The following is a 22,890-nucleotide window of genomic DNA, read 5'->3' as shown; positions in this document are numbered from 1 at the left end:
TAGACTTTATGCTAAGCTACGCTAAAAGCTGCTGGTGATGGGTAAGATTACAGTACAGTCATGTGTGGTATCAATCTTCTCGTCTAACTCCAGGGAAGAAAGCAAATTGTGTGTTTTTCCTACTATGTTGAACTATTTCTGTATTTATGAGATACACGTGTCACAGGTGGAGCTACAGGTGTTCACAAGTAACTCTTAAAATGTCCTTTTATCTGTTCAGAACATCAGCTACTTATAATTGCTTCTTCTATCTGAACTGTAGACTCTAATAACAACAGACACCTGTAATAAATCACACAGCAGCATGTCCTAAATAAATCTGTCATGTGTCAAGATTTTCTTTTATTTTGACAGCGTTTCAGAATATCATACAGGTAAACAAGATTTCTGCAAAAGTTAATATATCCATAGTGTTGCATTTCATAAAAATAGTTGCTCCACTTCGAGTCTTTGTGACCATCAATAGTACACTGAGTCATATTTATAGAGATATTTGTTCAGGGTCTACACACTGCTAGGACACTACACAGTGATACTGAGCCGTTTGGGTGGGAGGTTTCGGTGTCGCGCGTGAGGTTATCGCAACACACGCTTTTCAAAATAAAAAAAGAACCTCTAGATGTGTTTTTTGTTCTTTTTTTCCATTTCCGTAGAAAACTACTTACAGTTTGGCTCAATGGAGACAGCTCAGATGTGGCAAGCAGTGAGTTGTGCAAAACGATGAGCAAAAATATGCACATTTTTTTCTTTCTTTCATACAGGAAGTTACAAAATAAAGGAGCACACAAGCATGATGAAACAGTATCAAGGTGGCATTTGCTACCTTTGGTCTGACAAATGTAAAATCCAAGTTTGGGGCTTTTATTTTGTAATATTGTCCTAAGTGCTGAGCTGTTTGTTCCTGGCTGTAATTTTCTCCAACATAATTATTAATATCCCAAAACCTCTCTGTGTGAGATTGTGCTGTAAAGACAGGCTGTGTGTTACTCGTGTAATTACGGATCACAATGGCAAACATAATGACTTGTTTCCCCCTTTGCTCTTTTATTCTTTAAACACTGTTTGCGCTTCCATCAGCAGAGGAAACTGTTGTTCTGGTTAAATGAGTCATGGCTCACTCAGAGGAGAAAATCACCACTCGGAATTTTACATCAGCAGAGCGGGAGCAGAAGCTTTTAAGGATTTTTCTTTAAATTAATCGTTAGCCTAAAACCTTCCTCCTGCAATAGTGAGTGTTCAGTCACAGCTTAGAAACTGTAACAAGGTGCCGCAGGCCTGTCATACTTTGGATTTGTGGGCCTGCAGTACGTGCAAAACTCAACATTTTAAGAGTTTACTTTCCAAATAAATCACAGAAACAAAACTGTAAGGAGTGGATTATTTATCTGCTTTTCAGATGTCCTGTCCTGCGTTTCATTTAATTTCAACAAGTTGACACTCAAGAAACTCCAGCCACAGTTTCCCAAGATAGTTATGTTTTCCAACTTCATCCATTGGACCTAAAAGAATTTCCTACTGAAACGTGAAATGCGAAAACACAAAATTTGTTAGCTAGACGGCTAAATTGTGTTATGTTAGCATGAAATAACAGTCTAATCTTACAGTTTTATTATCGTACTTTAAAAACTGAGACTCCTCTGCTGTGACAGAACAATCCAGAATATTTTAAAGTAAAAATGTACCTGTGAGGATTTTGTCGTTTCGTCTGGGACATGTAGCTTTAGCCTTTAGCGCTTTATCATGTAAGGTATGTAATTTTCAAGTGGATATTTCAGACCCCCTCTCAAGATTCTTGTTTTAAAGTAATGAAAAAGTCAGCCAAAGACACAAGTTTTAGCCAACTCATGGAGCTGATGTTAGCTTAATTAGCTAGCTAGCTAAAGCGGCTAAATCTGCCAGTGACAGTTGTTATATCAGCCAACAAAATCAGCTAGAAATGAGACGCTTCTTTTGTTTACTTCAGCCTCAAATCAAGGATCCATTGTTTCAAAAAGAAATTTGAATCTGTGCTATAGCTTAACAAGCTAACTAAGGGGCGGAGCTTGAATGCTGTTATGTTAGCATGAAATAACAGTCTAATCTTACAGTTTGATTATCATACTTGAAAAACTAGGACTAACTAGCTCTCCTCTGCAATGAGAGAACAATCCAGAATATTTCAAAGTAAACATGTACTGGTGAGGATTTTGTCATTTGGTCTGGAACATGTAGCTTTAGCCGTTAGCACTTTATCATGTAAGGTATGTAATCTTCTGGTGGATATTTCAGACCCTCCCTCAAGATTCTTGTATTAAAATAATTCATAAAAAAAAGTCACTCAGAAACACAGGTTTTAGCCGACTCATGGAGCTGACATTAGCTTAATTAGCTAGCTAGCTACAGTGGTTATTTCAGTTGACAGTTGTTGTTTCAGCCAGCAGAATCAGCTAGAAATGAGACGCTTCTTTTGTTTACTTCAGTCTGACATTAAAATTGACATTGTTAACATCTTTGGGGGGAATTTTAAGATTTAAATATGTGCTATAGCTTAACAAGCTAACAAAGGGGGCGGGGCTTGACAGACTGTAAATTGTCCAGTTGTATACAAGTGTACACCTGTATTTAAGCATAGTATCTTCAAATAGAGTGAATTACTTGGACAGGGCTCAAATAAAAGTGTACAACGAGCTTTGGTATGGAGATGTACTTGTTAATATCACACAGTGTCGACAGAATCATCACAACAAATCAAATCAGCTGCTGGTAGCGGCTGTGACAGGCGCAACCTCTGCTCAGCCCATCTAGCATCAATTTCAGGTCATTCATTCATTCATTCAGGTCGCAGATTGTTAGAGGAGCTTTCGACAAGCAGAATTAATCCTTTGATGACTTCATACCAGATTGTAGTTTAGTGCTGCTCGAGCTGACATCTGATGACCCCGTCTGTCTTCATGGAAATCACGAGTGTCAGACCTCATTATGAATCAGAAATGGAAACTATCATGACCCGAACTGAACCACTTACACAAATAAGGACTGTCAATACTTCTGGTAATGGTCTCATTTTCATACATAAGCTTATATGAAAAAATACAGTTTATTATTTATATCTGTAAAGTTGATGTTGTATTTGTATAGCAGCCTGTTTCCAACCCTCTATATTGTTCTCTGTCAGTCTAAGGCACTCTGCCCCATGTGCAAGCTCCTTCTCTGGACGCCACCGTCGCGGATTGCTTTGTTCTGTAATCACAGAAATGAGAAAAATGGATTGACACGACATCCTCGTCTCACTCGGGAGGATTCAAGAGCAAATAGACCGTGCAGCCGACCGCAGCTGGGCCTGCCGGGACCCCAAACAGGGGGGTTGTAGAGGAGGGAGAAGTTTTAGTAGTCCACGTCGGCTCTACTAAAGTTCATTTAAAGATGATCTTATTTACAAAATGATCCCACATATTCATATTCATTATAATATATCTATGTCTATAATCATCTGATAGATTATTCAAGACAGATTCAGGCCCACACAGTCTCTGTTAAGGCAAAGTTCTGTAGATTTCGTCTCCGCTGTCACTCTTTCGTCCATTCGCTCTCGTCAAAAAACAGGCAAATCTTCTTTTTAACATTCCATCTCATAAAACAGACTCCACTGTGAAGATACACGCGTAAAAAAAGAACCCGACAGTTGCTTCCTGTCAGTTGTTTATATTTGCATGTTTGCCCCCGAGGTCTGCTTGGGGGAGTACTCAAAAATAGAGTCTTTAAAGTTTTTAACCCCCAAATGATTCCCCGCCACGCTACACACACACATTCCACTCGCTCTTCCGTCTCTTAAAAAGTAGATGATTCTTCCAGTTCTTAAGGTGGTGGGTGTAAAATCTCTCTCAAAATAATTTAGAGTACAATATCATAAATAAAACTCTAAAAACACGTGGTCCAGATCACCCTGCCTCCCCCTTGGTTTTGACTGTGTGGTCTATGGGAAAATGGGGTCAAAATGGGGTCAAAATGGGGTCAAAGGAGCACAGAAAGTTGTGAGGATTCATCCGGATGAGGGTGGTTTGCTTCAGATGAGTGTGGCCACTGTTTCCTGCTGGTACCGCGGTGTTATCTGCTCAGGGTGGACGTTCCCGTGCGCAGCGTGCTCGGCAGCTTGTCTGATCCGGGGATCTTCCAAGGCCCGGGAGAGACCGTGGCCTTCCTCCCTGCTGCGCTGCCCCCGCTGCTGGTGCTCTTGTTGAGTCGGCTCTCTCCCAGGCCCCGGTCCGACTCCACATCCTCCCTGCTGTTCCCGTTAGTGTGCGGGAGCTTGGGGACGTTTGGAGACTGGGTGGATTCTCTGTCGTCCCGAGTATTCCTCTCCTTGGACCTCCCTCTGGTGCTCCTGGAAGGTTTGGACTCCCCGCTCTGCCCCTCTTTGCCCCCTTCCCCCTCAGTAGCGGGCTGCACTCTGTGCCCCTTGTGGGTGGACCTGCCACCCTCTTTCTTGGCTCTGCCGCCAATCGGATCTGGACTCGGCAGCTCGGCCTTCTGGGGGCTCTTTGGACGCTCCTTCCTGCTGTCTCCTGCCGCCGGGTCTCGAGGGACGTCCAGAGGCGGCAGGTGAGGTGGGTCGGGGGCCGGGGCCAGATGAGATGAAGACGATGGCATGGAGAGGCTGTCGATGGGAGGGGCTACTTCCGACAGGCTTGGGGAGGCTGAAGGGCGAGCATCCCATGGGGCGGCATTATCTGGAACGCACACGCACACAGTCAATAACATTACACACAAATACACTCTGCTTAAAAGCTTGCACGCATGCCACTGCACAAGCAAAAATCAAAACAAAAAGAATCAACACAGCAATCACTCCTCCTCTACGAGCTAAAAGCATCAAAGTAAATATCAGAGCAGCTCTACAACCTACTTCCCGACGTGTCACAGGGCAACTCGACTTTCAGACAACATCAATCTGCCTCCCATAGCTCTCTTTAAAGCCTCGGCCAATCTAAAACCTTGGCGGAAAATCGAAAACAGGTTTAATGAAATGGATGATGTGCCCAATAGGGTGGTGCTTTAGCGAGAATGAAAACCTCAGGGGCCGAGCGCCTCCATCTTTCCCTCTCTCTCCCTTTTTCTCTTAAGCCCGCAGAAGTCTGCATCCAGTGTAGCAGCTGCAGTGAATCTACAGCGAGCTCCTCCACAACACTCTCCACTCTCACGGACTGTTAGCTTCTGTTTCTGCACCGATGAGTCTCGCTCCCTCGGCCATCAGTCTCTCTCAGCGGGCCGGGTAGGGGGCAGAGGCTAGGCTAGCTACACCGGCGCCATGAGGCCCAATTATAAGCGGACTATCGTGCAGCGCTGGAGTGTGTTAGATGCAGGACTGAGCGGGAGAGATAGTGCCTGGTTGTTTCTGTGTGTGCAGCGACATTACAGTGGAGCTACAACGACATCAAGCGTGTTGGACTGAAGAAAGCTGTGATAACACCTGCTGCCTGCTGAGTCAGCAAAAACTATGTAATATGAGAGAACCACTCCTTAAAGCTGCAATAAGATTTTTTTGGCCACTAGGGGGCAGTGAAAACAAGCTATGATCATCACCTTATAAGTTAATATAGGGAACTATAACTAATATGGGCACCATTAGGGCCTGTGTCCACTTCTGCTGTTTTTTGTGCTGGCAGCGCCCATGGCGTCAGAGCACTTCCACGCTTACTGTTGCTAGGTTACGAAAGTTATCTCCTTGGTAGTGACCGTTAAGTCTGTTGCTGTGTACACTTAATATTTGCTTTTATTAAAGCAAATTTAATAAAGAAACAAAAACAATGGAAAGGTATCGTGTCCTGGCGTTAGCAGCAGCTCTGCACCAGGAGGTTGTACCCTTTGAAAAACGAAAGTTGATATCTGAAGTCCCACCCCTTCTTGATTTTGATCGGTCGGTGAGGGAGGAGTGACATTGACGAGCGCGGCGGTGTTCCAAAAGTTGAATTATTTTCAACTGAGAGTGCCGTAAGCCAAGCAACAAAAAGCGCCAGAGCTGTAAGTGGACACAGGCCCTTAAGATACATTTGGAGCCATGTTTGTGTCCATCCAATGAATTTAATTCTTTTTGCTCTGCTTTGGTCTCCACCAACTCCCGAAGGAAGCATCTGTCTCTTTATGTACTAAATGCTGCACTATGTTCACCAGGTATTAGCTTACTTTGTCTGTCTGCTGTTATGTATTATGTCAGTGCTGCAAATTAAGAGGCACTAAAAGGACTACAACGTCAGGAATAAAGTCCTTTTTGCCTCTGCTGCATTTTCGCTGTCTCTTGCGAGCCTACAGGACTGTAATAAAATAAATGCATTTAACAAAATGACAACTAAACTTAAAGAGAGGTCTTTTAATTACTGTTTGCTTTGTTGTAAGTGGTGAAAGAAATACTCCTTTGCTTTTAGAGCAGTCTTATTCTGTAATTCTCTCGACTTTGGCAAAAATAGAGGCATAAAAAAACAGACAGGCACACATTAACACTCATGCACATGCCCACAACCACATGTTTTTATGCCACATTATCCTGCTTATATCCTAAATTCATTGCTCTTTATTTTGCACTCAGCTGTTCCTAAAAAGCACCTAAAAAACACAACTTGCTCCTTTGCACATTAGTGTGCTAATGTTTTAAATAGCCACATTAATCAGCACAGATGATTTGCATAACCTTCCAGTATGCAAATGCTGCGCCTGTACACTACGAGTGATGAAACGCTGAGCCAAGCCCACACAGAAGGGAGCATGTGGGCCGAGATGCTGCTTCTACTTTTAGGCAGCGTGGGGAAAGAACACAAAAGATTTGCGATGATGGAGGACTGCGTCTTCTGGTTGACCGCTGTACGACTCCCTGTGTGTGTACGTTTCCTCCTAAAGGCTTTGCACAAAGAGGGATTTAATCCCTGGTTGAAAAGGAGGGCTACATGAGAGAAAGAAAGACTAGCCTCTACTTCCTGTTTCTGTGTTTAAGGGCTGGAGGGTGACCGGCAAGGCCAAACGCTGATAAATTAGCATCACTGGGGGCTCCAGGGCCGCGTGGTTCCCCTACAACGGATCTTCCTCGAGTGGAAGGATGCAGAAAAGTGAGTGTCACGCTGGCGCCGAAGCGACGGGAGTTAGTGATGCATTGGAGTTTTATTACCCGCGGTGTCAGAAGAATAAATGTCTCCTTCTGGACTCAATTTGAGCTGCGCCCAGATCTCAACGGGGCAAAAAAATATCTCGCTTCCACCTCCTTCTGCTGAGTCAGGGTGAACGCTAATCTTGCTATGTTTTTGGGCCTGTAGGTCGGCCACTAGGAGAATTACATCCACTCATTTTATTCCATGAGATAAAAGGTAAACTGTTGCACGAAGAACAGGCGGTTACATCACATCACACAAAAACCACAGCACAGAAAGCCAGGGTTAAAGTGAAGAGAAGAAGCATTCGTGTGGTCACAAACCGTGTCTTTAGAGTGGCCCGTTAGGAAGAAATAGGGGGAGCCATGCTTGTCACTTTTCATGCACATGGAGAGACTGGAAGATACCATTCCTATAGAAGGGGAAGTAACAACCTAGACCAATCAATTAGTGATAGGTCACTGAAATGGACAGAAGATAAACTGGTGTTAGTCGAGAGAGAAGAGAAGATAATTAGTTGTTTTTACAGCAAAGTGAAATACAGAATACAGCGAGAACAGAGTATAAAGACAGAAGATACAACATGAATAAAGATGCATGACAAGTGATATTAAGACAGTGAACAGAGGTAAAAGAGAGTTAAAGAATGATCCTGGAGACAAAGAGAAGTTACTGAGGATTAACAGTTTGGATACCTACCGTACTCTGGGACCTGCCCCGTCCCCCTCTTCAGGAGAAGACGGACCCGCCTGCCTCCAGACTTGATCAGCTCGATGGCTCTGGCGTGGGTCATGTCCCGGGTGCTCTCGCCATTGATCTCAATGATTTGGTCCCCAACCTGAAAGTCAGGAAGCGTGAGGAACAGTAAACAAAGGAAGTTAGAAAAGTTTGTTAGAGGGGAGGAATGGGTTTTTAGATGCAACCAGACTGATCTGTTAGTTTGGTCTGGGGTGGTGTCTCATGGTTTGGACCAGAACCCCAAGTTCCAAGTGTGAATGTTCTTGGACAAAACGCTAGTAAAGAATGAGTGTATCTTATAAATGATGTCTTCATATACTTAAAGGCCTAATTATGCTCATATAGCTGCTACAACTACATTTTCTAGTGATGTAAACACTTCCCTAAATGTTTATATGCTTCTAAATGTTAGTACGTTGTAGTATCTGTTGTAAACTAAGGGAAGCAAGAATCTAAGTTGCACATTAATTGGTGGCTGCACACTGCCCAGACAAACGGCGACCAACTCCAACCAACACCAACGGGTCAGTGGGGTCGGTGTGCGCCGACAGTCTGTTTGTCGGATTGCGTTCCCATAACAACTAGCCTATACTCGATGAGACCCATCAAGTACGCACGACCTTCGTCCGTGTAAAATAAAGCAAAAACGTAAAAAGTATTTTTTTTCAGACTTTGGTGTGGAAGTACTTGTACACAGTGCTGGTTAAGGATGAGTGCATCGTATAGATGATGTCTTCATAGAGGAAATGATCATTTTTGACATATACGCACTTTACATGAATAAAGGCCTAATTATGTCCATACAGCTACATTTTATAGTGTTGTAAACACTTCCTTACATGTTTATAAAGTGCTTCTAAATGTTATTTATTTGCATTTTTTTTTTCTTCAAAATTCTTGATTTTCAAAACAGGGTTTTGCTTACAATCTGTCGTAAATTAAAGGAAGCAGTTAGTCAGTTAGTTAGTTGCTAAAACCTTAGTAGGACTTGAGGACTCCCGGGTCTGGGACCAAAGAGAAAAATAATTCTGGGAATTCTAAAAGCTAAGATAAATTATAACTGACAAGTTGTAATTAAAGTTGTAACCTTGAAGATCTCAGTTTTGTTCTATTTGGCGGCACCTATGGCGATAAACGGTAATTGTGGGAGCACAACTTGCACGTTGTTGCATGTGTGACGTCCACGGTCGGGGATTCCTTTTTAGCCTGTTTGCCTTCATCTGAGCGTCAAATTTGTTTCTTTTTCTTTGGATTTTCACTTATTTTTGAAGTTGTATCTGTAGTCATCCATCTTTTCTTTGTTTGTTCAGCCGTAGTAGATTACTGTTTACTCGCAACACTTGCAGAGAGCGGAAAAGCAGCCGCTTAGCTCCGCCTATCCTCTCTGGCAGACCAATCACTGCTGGCTGATGGGAAACGCGTCACTAACTGGGCGCCGCTTGTGATTTTCTGCACTCATGTCTCACCCAGTCTGTAATACTGATTTTATTACTTTAAAACACAAGCGAAAACTTCAGGGAACAAATAAGATAAGTTCTAACACTGTTGTACGAGTCTGGGACTCTCTTACTGGGTCATACTCACAGCCTTATAAGTGTTGAGAAATAAAGGAGTCTGGGACCAAAGAGAAAAGAATTCTGGGAATTCTAAAAACGAAGGAAAATTAGAACTGACGAGTTATAATTAAAGAGAAAGTAGACTTAAGCTTAAGCACTTTATAAAAGTTGCTTCGCCTGATCTTCCCAAAGAAATCGATAGTAACTGTATCCAAGAAGCTAAATCTTTCCATACGTAAACTTGAAACCATTCAAATTGGAAAGAAAATAGTCCTTTAGCTCCCATTAACTTTCGGAAGCTTTGTTAGGTGGCTGATAATTATTGTGTAGCTTCAGAGCAGTCGAGTATACAGCCAGCGCCGAGTCGAGGCTGAAGCTGCCTTCACGGATTATAAAGCAGCATTAACTCTCTGTGACGAGTTCCTGCTGAGCACGTAACCACACCGCTAACGTCCCCCCGCGCAGCTTCACGTCTGTGACATAATGAAGATGAATCGATTCCATTCAATTACTCTTTAAATAAAGCAGCTTGTATACAACTTAGATTACACACTGACATTTGTGTGTGTGTGTGTGTGTGTGTGTGTGTGTGTGTGCAGCGTTTAGCAACCTTTTTAAGAAGTGCACTGCAGGAATGATTGACAGAAGCACTAAATAGGAAATAAATTAGGCGCCGTATTGTTACATAAACCCTCCGGTCAGGTTCACAGAGGTGAAAATAAGATGAGCAAATTAATGAAGGTGCTTGCTTAGTGGAGATTGAGTCAATTATGATGTGGCAGGTTTGCAAATGAGCACAGTACGGCGCGATATTGAATATTAACAAGCTTCTTTCATTATGGACGACAGGGAAGAGATTCATAAGGATCAATATGGATCTATAGCTCTTACTCTATAATTCATCAGCTCTCTCAGGAGCTTCTGTTAATAAGCATTGAACTGGTGTCAGTTCTAATTAATTTGGGCAGTGATTTCCACATGTCGTTTGGAGGGAATTATAGCCGACTCTTACTCCGATGAATACCAATAATCTGCCCGTCTAAAGTGACCATATCTGCAGCAGCTCGGAGACCATCTCTCTCTTCCATGATGTACACGAGGACGGGTCAAACGTCACTCCTCCCCTCCTTCAACGCTCTCACTCGTCAGCCCTTCAAGAGACGCTCCGAGGTTGACTAATGGGGAGGATTCATGGGGAACGGGACAAAACATGCCGCTCCAATTACGCTAACAAATGGAAAAGTCCTCGGGTAATGGCTGGGGTAATTTGAAAGTCAGCAGCGGACTCGAGTCGAAGAGAGGGGGGAGTCATTAGGTGTCATTACAGTGGTCTGAAGAGAGGTGGAAGGCAAGACGGTCGGCTCATTAATCCTCACCTCCTAACAGCGGAGGAGAGTGATCTCCATTTTCATCTTTAATAAAGAGGGAGCCGAAGCTGCATGGACGGCAGGTGAGCACGCGCTGGAAGTAAAAAGGAGTTGCACCTTGACGCCTACGCACCGGTCGGTCTTTTCAGGAAGGTTTAAAGCTTAAATGAGCTGAATTATCATCTGTAATAACCAATCACTTTACACAATTTCCTTAAAAGCCTCAGCACAGCCCAGAATGTAAAAAAAGATCCTTGTTACACATTAGTTTTGGGTCAGATAGATGCGACTGCTGAGGAGGAATGACTCGGCTAAAAGTTCTCGGAGGCTGCAGGGAGTCAAGCTGCGTGGCGGCGTTTGGTTTCTGCACCTTAAAACGTGTCAAAGCGGCGCCGAAATCCAAAGTGACAGGCATGTCAAAAGCTTTTAAAGCACTGTCTCACATTTACGAAGGTGTAATGCAGATTGATTCCTCTCTGCATGCGGCGGTATGGATCGAGGAAGAAGCATCAAACTGTTCCCTGAACCTTGTTCTCAGAAATCTATTTTACAGCTCAGTGTGGAGTTGATTTCTCTATCCGTCCAGCTGTGTTACTGTCTGCCCATTCATCTATAACTAATCAGAGTCAGTGGGGGAAAGTTACTTAGTACATTTATCAAGTACAGTTTGAGCTACTTGTACTTACGTTTTAGTAGCAAAGTCATTTATTCATTTTTAACAAGGGGACGGGCCAATGGCAGCGTCTAACCTTAACCCCTTAACCAAACATCCATAGTAACACGACTAGGTCAAACCTCACACGTGGCTGACCTTGGCTTGACATCAGGTCAATGTGCGCTTTTGTGGGCAATGTGTTACAAGGAATGTCTTTGTCTTAACAAAGCATCCACAGCCGTATAGACAGAGAGTCGCTGTGCAGTCACGAAGTCTGCAGCTGTAGGCAGCAAAATAACCTTGGTCTTCAGTTGTATTATCCACGAAAAGTTGGATATCCGTTCGTGGCGTGAAAAACCTCTAAAAGGAGATGAGTGACGTGGAGGCACCGTCCTTGAGAGGCCGATGACAACGTGTTTGAAGGCAGGTGCGCGCTGCAGACGTAGGTGAGGACAGCTGACGAGTAGCGGAGGTGCAGTCCCACCTACTCCCCGACAAAGCATCCAGAGCCATATAGACAGAGAGTCGCGTCAGTGGAGGTCCAATATGCTCCATGATCTGCCATTGTGATGTCGCAACTCTCTCTCCCTGTGGCTCTGAAAGTTCCGTCACTCAGTCAGTCAGTCAGTCACATACAGACCGGTGTGTAGGGCTGACCCCTAACATCTTTTGTTAGGGGTCTTCATCCAGTGTTTATTTTTAACAACACAGACCATACTGATAATCACAGAAATACTATAGGAACACAACAGTAAGCAGTGTGTCTACGCTCTTCTATGACTCTACATTTCTAAGAGTTAAGTCTGATTATTAATGAAACACTACTCCATAGAATACATCTGTGAAGGTTGTCAGTCATCCAGGTCATGGTAATCGAAGCTAAATCCAAAAGGGCAGCTGGACTTGGTTGAAGTTCAGAAGGCGTTTCGCCTCTCAAGGCTTCTTCAGGTCTAAACTGACTGCTGGAGGGAGCTACAAATATAAGCCATGGATTATATATAGGCTAAAATATATCGTTAAAGTATTTACAGTGTATAGTTATGAAAAGAGTTAGACTGAGAAACACAGTGCAATTAGAAATCTGTCTGCTACTTCAGCACCACGGACAGCGCCATGGATTTATCAATATGCAGCAGAGTTAGGCTAATTTGATGGATTCTAACTTGCAGGAACCTCAGTCAGATAAAAGATCAATAATCAGCCAGACTTGACTCTCTTATCAGCCTCTCCGCCCCTACACACTCTCTCTCTGCTGCAGGGGGATGGATCAGGGGGATGGCAGGTTAAAAAGAGGGATGACATCAAACTTAAAATCAACTACTGAGCCTAAAACACTGCTTTGCATTGTTGGTAACGTAGGTGCAAGGTGTGTGGAATTTAAAAGCTGAATATCTTTGGTTTTTCTGTGAACTTAAGTCCAGCAATGTTCTGAGAGTTTAATGATAATCGTTGGAGAGTTATATCGCTGTTAAGGCCAAAATCAACCCCCAACAAAGAGTGAGAAATGTCCCAGAAAAACTGCTTTCAGTGGTGTAAGAAGAAGTTAGTCCAAAATGTTTCCACAGTAGTCCAGAGTGGACCAACCAAACACTGGAGCTCAAGGGAGATCCCCTCCTCCTCTTCCTCTTCCACCTGCGTCGAGGCCTGCTGGACTCTAACGACTACACCAATGAGCAGGAAAAGTAATATCTCCCTCGGGGGCATTTTGCACAAATTATCTTTGACAGGTTCATTACAGATAAGGAATGTAGAGCAGACTGAGGCTGTCAGCTGCAGATGTAAAGATCGGGGAACATGTGCGAAAGAGAAAGCGGCCGGAGAAAGATGCGTTGGTCGGAGGATTCATTCTGCATCGACAAAGCTGCTGTGGAAGTTTGGATTTATGCTGCTAGCAGCGAAGCACATAAAGCAAATGAGGGGGATCTTTTTTAACATCTTTATAAACTCAGAAGATATGCGTCTGCTTTCTCAGAGTGAATAGAACAGTTGCAGCTATACCTAGAGGGAGAATTGTGGCGTTATGCAAACATTAAAGTGGAACTTATGTTGGCCCACTTAAATGTTTTATCTCTCTTTATCTTTCTGACTATTATCTGTTACTAAACGCCGAGGACAGATGAGTTTTTGGAACTTGGGAGGAGACAGATTTCTCCGAGTTATTTTGACAGATTATTTTCTAAACCGGCTCTGAAAAGTTGCTGCTGCAGCTTTGATAACATCAGACAATTACAGTGAGTGTCTGCCATGTAATCCAGAAAGATAGAAAGCAGCTTAACCTTTTACGGGGGTTGTAGTGGGTTCCTTAAGGGAAATGACATCATCAAACTTACCCTCATCCTCCCGTTGCGGATGGCCGGTCCGTCCTCAGCCAGTCGTAGGACGAACAGGTCCATCTTGTACTCTCGCCCTCCTCGGATGCTGAAGCCAAAGCCTTTCACGCTTTTCTCCAGCTCCACCGTGAAGAAGTCAAAGTCCTGCGCGAGCTGAGAGGAGCACAGATCAGATGTGATTAGATTCAATGTCTTCGAGGAGGAAGCCATTACTGCAGAAAACGGTCTCAGGAGTCAAAGCAGTATCCATAATCTGTGTGAGTGAACAAACACAGTGAAATGATGCCCCCTCAATTCAGAACACTAGTTTTAAAGAGGCAAAAATATTCTGCAGTCCTTAAATGAACTGAGGATTGGATGATAATTCATGACACATCAATTCTTAATGAAAAATACTGGTTAATGCAGCTTATCTCCCGACTCTTAAATATCCACACTGGTGTCAGCCTCAAAGCCTCTCGATAAGAGTCTGTGAGGGATTAAGTGCAGTTTTCTGCTGTGTGAGACATCCTTACTTGAACTGGGGGCATCCTGTAGTCTGGGATGGTGAACTGCCGGGCGTCTGTAGCTAGCTGTCTGTAGTCGAGCAGCGGCGGGTGTCTGTAATCCAGCGTTGGCGGCTGCCTGTAGTCTGCCACAGGAGGGTGCCGGTAATCCACAGGCGGCTGTCTGTAATCCGTGAACGGCGGCTGCCGGATGTCTGGTTTTACATCTTGCCTCGCTTTGACCTCTGACCTGTAACTAACAGACCAATCAGAATGAAGGACGAAATTCCAGGAAGATTTCAATTCAACATTTGATGTCATGCTCAGGGTGGGAAGCTCGAAGACTGGTATAATGTTGTACCGCTGTATTCCAGGATGTAGGTCATATAAATAAAGAACTTTTAAAAATTAGCATCATTGAACCATTTCTCGATCAGTAAGCAACTAAAAAACAACCCGGAGGGATACCTGCTCTTTTTAACATTAAACAACATATTTAATAACCTATTAGCTACCATAAGACAACAGCTAATGCTAGCATTCAACCACGTCCTGGTTTACATTACTTTAGCATTAGATTAGCTAGGAAGCAAATTCCTTGTTAACATTACTGTCGGATTATGTTAGCTTGTAAGTAAATTCCTAGCTAACATAACTTTAGCATTCTGTTGCTAGGTAGTAAATTCCTTGCTAACAATACTTAAACATGCTGTTAGCTAGGTAGTAAATTCCTTGCTAACAATACTTAAGCATTCTGTTAGCTAGGTAATAAATACCTTGCTAACACTACTTAAGCATTATGTTAGCTAGGTGGTTAATTGCTTGCTAACACTACTTTAGCCTTCAGATAGCTAGGTAGTAAATTCCTTGCTAACAATACTTAAGCATGCTCTTAGCTAGGTAGTAAATTTATTACTAACAATACTTAAGCGTTCTGTTAGCTAGGTAGTAAATTCCTTGCTAACACTACTTAAGCATTCTGTTAGCTAGGTAGTAAATTCTTTGCTAACATTACTTTAGCATTATGTTAGCTAGGTGGTTAATTGCTTGATAACATTACTTTAGCCTTCAGTTAGCTAGGTAGTAAATTCCTTGCTAACAATACTTAAGCGTGCTGTTAGCTAGCTAGTAAATTGCTTGCTAACAATACTTAAGAGTGCTGTTAGCTAGGTAGTAAATTCTTTGCTAACATTACTTTAGCCCTCTGTTAGCTGGCAAGTAAAGGCCTTGCTAACATTACTTTAGTATTGCGTGAGCTAGGGAGTAAATTCCCAGCTTGTATCAAGTAACAAGTAATAGCTTTCAGCCACTTCCCAGCTAACGCTAATATTATTTAGCAGGTGGCTGAATGCTCGTGTTTGCTGTTGTCTGAAATATGGGCTTATGTCCCTCCAGATTTCACTGTTGATTGTCTTTTCAGTTGCTGATCGATTAAGAAGCAGTGAAATGACAATAATTTGCAAGAAAACTGTAAAAATAAATTAAATTTACAACTTTGAACACAGCAAAAAGACATTATAAGAGCACTTGCGCGTTCCACCCTGAGCATGACTTAAGAGGAAAACAGGCTCCGTGTGAATGTACTTGATTGTTGTCATGATTAGCCGTGGACATGCTGCATTACTTGTGTTGTGTTTGGTTGCACTTAGCGTGCTGTGAAAATAATGCTTTCTGACAATCTGCTAGGTCACTCTGTGCTAACAGAGATGGCTTGTTTTGGTTTGCAGTGACAGCCATTAAACAAGACTTTAGTGAGGAAATTACACTTCGCATGAAATGTTTATAACAAAAAACAAGTTCCCTCAGAGGCCTGTGACGCTGAGCACAAAGAGATTTGGATGCTGTGTAAAACAGAGGCAGTGACATTGTAGATTTTTGGACCCCTGAAGTTCTTGGTAAAATATTCAACAGAACTCGATAAAGAAGCAATTTCAGTAAATAATTTAGCAGTCCATAAGAGTTAAGTGATGTTATACAACAAACTAGGGAGAGAAAAAGAGGTTGGGAGATGGATACAGAGGAGAGGAGAAGACAAAGATGTTAAAAAATAGACAATGTTTGTGAGTCAAAGCAAGGAAAAGGTGGAAGAAACAGTAAAAAGAGATGAAGAAGTCAGTCATACCTGCATTCTCAGAGGATGAGTGTTTTGCCCCAGAGACAGATACAGGGCTAGTCTATAAAAACGCTTCACTGCGTCAGAAAATCAGCTGCAGATTTGACAGCATGAGCATAAAACGGCTTCCATCATAACTGTTTACCGCTGCTTTGAGACGGACCTGTCATGCTCTGCAACGTGGAGTCCTTATAAACAGGGTCTTACCTGCTCTCGTGGGTGTAGGTCTGCGGAGGAGGGGCGGGCAGCTGCGTGGCGGGGCTCTGGTGCGGGGCGGGGTTGGTCTGGTTAGCAGGAGGGCTGGGTTCCGTCGCGGCCGGGTTGGGGAGGGAGGCGGCGGAGCTCGGCTGGTTCTTGGGGCTGTGCTGCTGGGCGAGCGGGCTCTGCTTCTCCGAGCTGTGGGCTGAGGGGGGGTTGCTGATTTCTAGGATTTAAAAGAAAAAGATGGAGAAGGCATTGGGCACATTCTTTGGGCACTTCAGGGCAGCCAGAAAGGGTTACTGTAAGGAGACAAACCAACCATCATTATCATATAATCAAGCAGCTATAGCTAGCATTCGGCCTATCTTTTAACGTATACAAGTAGCCATTCCTCAGTCTGAGTAATAAGGGAATTAAAATACTTTTTAAGCAGAGACGTGTTCTTGAACGCAGCATCCAAGAAGTATTACTAGAAAGCTGAAAGCACACACATTTTTCAGTCGTGCATTCTGAGTCGTTGTAACCAGAATGAGAGACAGCAGCTCCGTTCAAATGTTTTGGCGACTGAGTGAAAAGAATTTGCAGACCAAAGAAACAAATCTCACGAATATGAAGAATACGGTATCCCTATTACGTCCACGTGTTCTCTCACCTTCCTGCGGGATGATCCTCAGGGTGACGCTGAGGCCCGCGTCCTTGATCAGCTTAACGATGTCGGCGTGCGGCATGTTGACGATACTCTGGCTGTTCACCGCCAGGATCCTGTCTCCCACCTTCAGCTTCCCGCAGCGGTCGGCCGGGCTGCCCTCGATTATGCGGCCGATTTTATGGGGCACAGCTGTTGGGGAGGAATCAAACGCAACACGCTGCAGGTTACAAAAAAAAAAAGACGTGCCCGGCAGCAGATTGGGAGGATTACGCCTGTCTTTGCTCACTGACTGACTGACTGAAAATGTCTCTGTCTCTCTCATTTTGCTATTCACCCCAGGCTTACGTAAGGCATCCAAGTTTTTTTTTCATGTGTGTGGGCGATGCACTGATGCTCATGGCGGCATAGCAGAGATGTGTGTGAGTGACGTTCTGTGGGAGGGCATGTATAATTGAAGAGATAGAATGAGAGGTGCTTCAATCTTTATCGAGCTGTGACCCCTTCTTATAAGGCTCATATCTCGACACTATACGATAGTTTACACACATTAAAGAGCTTTAGCACTTGTATTAAGGAGCAGAGGATGGATGGTGATGAATAAGCATCTACTTGACTCCATAAAATGACACTTAAACAATCAGCGGACTCACAGTTAGTGGCGGCGGCCTCGGGCCGGTTAAGCGAGCTGATGATGACGAAGCCGAAGCCTTCGCTCTCCTTCCGGTTGATGATGACATCGCTGGGTTGTGTGTTCGGGGTGGACGTCCTGTCTGAGGCGGCGGTGGCGTTGGGCGCCTGGGCGGTGATGGTGCTGTTGCCGTACGTGAAGTCGCTGCGGGGGGAGCTGTGCTGCGTGGAGACGGAGCCGGAGCTGCGGCCGTTCTCCGGACAGGACTCGCCTGCAGGAGAAGAAGTGTGCACATTTACTTTTTTATAACACTGATTCTGTGTCCACATTTAGTTTTCTCAGGTCTTAAACATCCATCCATTTGCTATATCGCATATCTATATACTCAGCTGTCATTGTGCGGGAGGCGGTCAATCACAGGGCTGACACAGAGGCCATGTCTACACGTACGCGGGTATTTTGAAAGAGTTTTTCCCTCCTTTGTTTCCAAAACAAACCCGTCCACACAAGCACGGTGATAAAAACCCAACAGAAACGCTGTCATGAGAATGCCACACCAACAGGCGGTGATATAACCCGGTCATGCAAAGAAGAAAAAGAAAATCGTGGCCAATCAAAAGTCTGAAAAGATCTATTGCTGGAAGATGACCTGGTGGGCTGCAATGGCGCATCGAGGAAGGGGGATGATACATCAATATAGTTGACGAGTAACTACATATATGTGTAAACATGTAAAAAGTCTTGTTAGCAAAGCATCACTGCTTTTGTCACGTCCGACATTTTGCATTGCGTTTACACACCCGTCTACACGTCTCCGTGGAAACGAGGTTTCTAAAAGTCTTCACCCTGGCCGGAGTTTTACAAAAGATCCGGGGCCGGTTTCACAAAGACCTTTCAGACTGGTCTGTAGTGTTAGGCCAGTCTTAATAATGCTCATAGGTTGGTCTAATGCAAAAATAAAGACGGACTCATTTTTAGCTAAAAAATTTGACACCTTACCCGCAGGCTAACTCAGCTCTAAGACCCATGTTACCATGGTAACAATCAGTGACTCCTGCTGACCGGTAGCACCAAATTTTTAATGTATTTGATGGTCTTTTCAACGGTCGGATTAACACTGTTTACTGCTTTTTTTGTTTGTTGTTACACTCTTGGCTGAATTTTCCAAGTATAAAAGCCTTTATAACGGTTGCATTCCTTCAACAGACAAACATTTTCTGCTGGGGTAAACAGACCTGAGCGGTTAAATGCAGTTTGTCTGAATTTACCCAGAATTCAATGCACCGTAGTCCTGCTCAAGATAGTCAAGAACTAAACTGCTTTGTGAAACGGATCGATTTAGACGTCTATCTGAAGTCTGACTATTTTTAAAAGAAGGTTTTCAGTGACCTGTAACGTTTGTGTGTGGACGAAAGGCCACAGAGTCACGCTCACACCTACGGGCAATTTAGAGTCACCAGTGAACCTAAGGAGCACGTCTTCGGACTGTGGGAGGAAGCCAAGTACCCGGAGGGAGCCCACACACGCTCGGGGAGAACATGCAAACTCCACACAGAAAGGCCCACGACATCCGAACCGGGATTCTCACTTGCTGTGAGGCAACCACTGCTGCACCACCGTGCAGCCCTGCTCTTAAACAGTTTAATGTAAAATCTTCAGCTGCAGAGTGGAAAGTCTCGACAGCTGTCACATTCACCAGTGAAAACTACAACTTTGTCTCACTGTGGGATGTAGGGGAGAACTTTAAAATAGCCTAGAACTGAAAAACTCAATAAGCTCAGCCAGCAGTCGATGTTCTATGCAGAACTGCAAAGATCCAACTGTTTAACACAAGCAGTCATTTTAGGAGATCAAATGCAGCCTGTCAATCACACATCTTTTTATCTATAATTAAGGCAATTTACGACTCCTGAGATTCTCTTTGCTATTGCTGCACTTACAGAGTGATACATGATTGCTTGGAAGAATCTAACGATAATGCTGCATGTGCAAAAAACAATTAATTTTACAGCCAACAGTCCTTCTTCTCCTTCCCTCTCAAATTGGCAAAGCTGCAGCTGACTCTCATCCCCGCGAAGCATCAAGAGGCAAACACGAGACGGTGACGCCACGCAGAGAAACAAAGACGGCTGTCACAATGTGGTAAACACGTCGTTAAGATGCAGCAAACTGTCAATCCAGCCGGAGCGGAAGCTTCCTGCACCTCCAGCTTCTTTGTGAGTGTGTATTCTGGCGTAGCGAGCGATCAAACCTGGTGTGGTTTTTGCAGCCTGCCAGAGAGCAGTGATGTTCTGTTCTGTAGATGTTCACAATTTAAACTTCTGGTTATAAAGTTACAGCGAGATTTGTCACAGCAGAAAGGTCCAAACTAACATTTCAGCCGAGCGACCTGTGCACAAAAAGGAATCGCATGAGGAGGAAAATATACAAAAAATAGAATGAATTGTGCGAAATGTTGGGCGTTTGGTGCAGGCAGAAGTACAGTATGAGCTCAGAGTCTGACACCTCGCAAAGTGCCAGTGGGAGTCAGACAATTAGGATGGAAGTAAGGGCCGCAGAGGAGGCCAGGCATGAGTCACACTGTAGCCTTTGGTGTGAAGAAACTGACAGAGAGGGCGGCGTGGAGTGGGAACAAGTGGATTGGTGAAAAGAGTGTGAGAATGTGTGTGTGTGTGGGGGGAGTGATAATAAGAACACGGGAGGTCAGAGGTCAAAAGAGGAAGCTGCAGAACAGTCTCCGAGCGAGCCTTCAGAGAGTCTGAGAGGGGAAGAGAAAGAGTGTGCTGATGTTATTTAAGGGGAGGATTCAGCACAATTACTCAGAGAGATAAGTGCTTCAATTTTCTAACTGATTAAATGCCGTTTTCTGAATCATTAAAGTGAAAGAACGGTGGAGCCGACAGAAGAGGAGAAAAGGAGAGAAATGAGAAGAACAGAGATGTGAGGAGAAAGCCTGCGTGATCCACTTTATGAACTGTTACCCTAAAGCTGCTCTGTGCAGGATTAACCACGTCACCACTCAGCCTACAGGTTCCTACTAAAGACAGACCATTAGCTCATACTGTTGATATATTTCATAGTGGCTCCATAATTTCCTTATATAGTTTGCCACTGTAGTTATTTGCAAACATAACTCAAACAGGGGACTAGCTGTTAAAGTGAGAAATCTCGAAGATTTTCATTTAAATAAACGTCTGTTAAGTCTCTGTCTATCGCTGAATGAGGTAACATAATGGTGACTGAGCCTATGGGGCCCAGTAAGTGACTCGTTTTCCATCACCCAGCAGTGGTTGGTCTGCCAGAGAGGGTAGGCGGAGCTAAGCGGCTGCTTTTCCGGTCTCTGCAAGTGTTGCAAGTAAACAGTAATCTACTATGGCTGAACAAACAAAGAAAAGATGGATGACTACAGATACAACTTCAACAAGAAGTGAAAATCCAAAGAAAAGAAACAAATTCAACGCTCAGATGAAGGCAAACGGAAAGCGACCGTCAGCGAGGAAAAGCAAGAGTTACAACCGTTACAAAGAAAGCCAATCGTAGTCATCTGGTTATCTGGGACGTATGCGCCTGCAGTTGCCTTTTATCGCCATAAGGTGCCGCCGAATAGAACGAAACGTTATATAGGTTTGGTGCCCTACTTTGGATGATCTACGTAAGTGTTCATTGTAATGAAGCAACAAGTCAGTGTGAGGCTCATTAATGTGTTTATGTTACATTATGGACAAAAGTGAAGCTTTATGGCACAGAGGAAGATATATAAGGCTTCAGCTACACACACAATATTTGCCAGTAGGATCTATTTGTTGTTTGTTTTGGTCTTTGAACGGGATTTATTATAAGTCTTGTCATTTCGCGGGTCTAGATATATTAAAAACACTATAAAGACACCTCAAAGTTTAGAAGAATCATATGTATCCACTGTGAAAAAAAGGCTGATTCATGTCTCCTCACCTGCTGCCTGCACCCGCCTCCTGATGACCAGGTTGACCTGACCGTTTCGTGCCGCCCCGTGCATCAAGTCAATGACGTATCTGTGCGGCTTCCCCACCACCGGGATCCCATCCACAAACAGCAGCTCATCACCGGGTCGTAGGCGTCCGTCCAGGTCTGCCGGACTCTTCTCTATGATCGCGCCGATTAAGATCTGTCATTAAACACAGACCGTTACAAACAGGAAGTAGAGCCTTAAAGATTATAGATTGTTTACACATGCAGTGGGTGTTAATGTGGTTGTTATGCTGCTAATTAACATGATTGATATGTTGTTACTGTAACAGACAACAAAAGACACCAAAGCAGCCAGAGCCAGCACTCTCTCAGGGGTCAAAGGTCAGGGGTTAGGTGTACACAGTGTGTGTGTAGTGGGTTAGAGAGGAGAAAATGACAGGGTTCCACGCCCATCGCCATACGAGCCTTCTCACGCGTCTCCGGACTCACAGGCTGCCCGGCCTCGTCCCCGCCCAGCACCCGGAAACCGAAGCCCGACTTCTGCCTGCGCAGGTGCACCTCGATGTCCTGGTACTCGGCTCCTGCAAACCACGGACAACATTTATTCTGGTTATGTAATCGTTATTTTAAGGTTATAAACAGTTTGAGGAGTGAGGTTTTTACCTGAGGAATCCACAGGAAAAACAGCCCTCGGTTGGCCGGGTTCTAGAAGAAGATACAGGAAGTACACATAAACAACACGTCCACAAATAAAGCACACACATCGAGAGACAAACACATTCTCCCATAAAGACCCGAACAAGGCAGAAAGACCCTGCCTCAGCATTAATGCCACCACAGAATTTCAGCATCATCCATAACAGTCAGGAAGTGCTTACAGCGTGTAATATACCGTCTCTTATTTACTGCGCGAGCCGGCCTGCGAGCACTGATCTGCAATCAGGAGCCTCACACACACAGAGCCGTGATGTGCAAAAGCGGCGAAATGAACTCAAGCGCAGACAAGTGGCTGCGAATGAAAAATTGATTCCAATTGTAGCTGTTTTAATCACACTGAGCGCTCTGCCGGGGCTCAGCGGGAATGATGGGAGGAAATAGACCCACGACT

At 44.1% G+C, this 22,890-nt stretch overlaps 1 protein-coding gene across 1 annotated transcript in view; it reads right to left on the bottom strand.

The window, feature by feature from the left end:
- Positions 1 to 326: 326 nt before the first annotated feature.
- magi2a (membrane associated guanylate kinase, WW and PDZ domain containing 2a) overlaps positions 327 to 22,890 on the bottom strand; it is a 250,336-nt gene continuing 227,772 nt past the window's right edge. Inside the window, exons 13-22 of the mRNA XM_069670763.1 lie at positions 22,446 to 22,487; positions 22,272 to 22,363; positions 21,786 to 21,978; positions 17,857 to 18,105; positions 17,210 to 17,395; positions 16,564 to 16,780; positions 14,274 to 14,499; positions 13,759 to 13,911; positions 7,812 to 7,950; positions 327 to 4,706 (exon numbers count right to left, since the gene is read on the bottom strand). Of these exons, the coding sequence (XP_069526864.1) occupies positions 4,084 to 4,706; positions 7,812 to 7,950; positions 13,759 to 13,911; positions 14,274 to 14,499; positions 16,564 to 16,780; positions 17,210 to 17,395; positions 17,857 to 18,105; positions 21,786 to 21,978; positions 22,272 to 22,363; positions 22,446 to 22,487 (2,120 nt within the window). The 3' untranslated portion in view covers positions 327 to 4,083. The remainder of the gene's footprint in view (positions 4,707 to 7,811; positions 7,951 to 13,758; positions 13,912 to 14,273; positions 14,500 to 16,563; positions 16,781 to 17,209; positions 17,396 to 17,856; positions 18,106 to 21,785; positions 21,979 to 22,271; positions 22,364 to 22,445; positions 22,488 to 22,890) is intronic.

The sequence above is a fragment of the Semicossyphus pulcher genome, unplaced genomic scaffold, assembly GCF_022749685.1.
Source record: "Semicossyphus pulcher isolate SPU_LCO1_2020_fin unplaced genomic scaffold, fSemPul1.0.p SCAF_20, whole genome shotgun sequence".
NCBI classification, from domain to species: Eukaryota; Metazoa; Chordata; class Actinopteri; order Labriformes; family Labridae; genus Semicossyphus; species Semicossyphus pulcher.
This window is presented reverse-complemented; position numbering and strand designations above follow the sequence as displayed.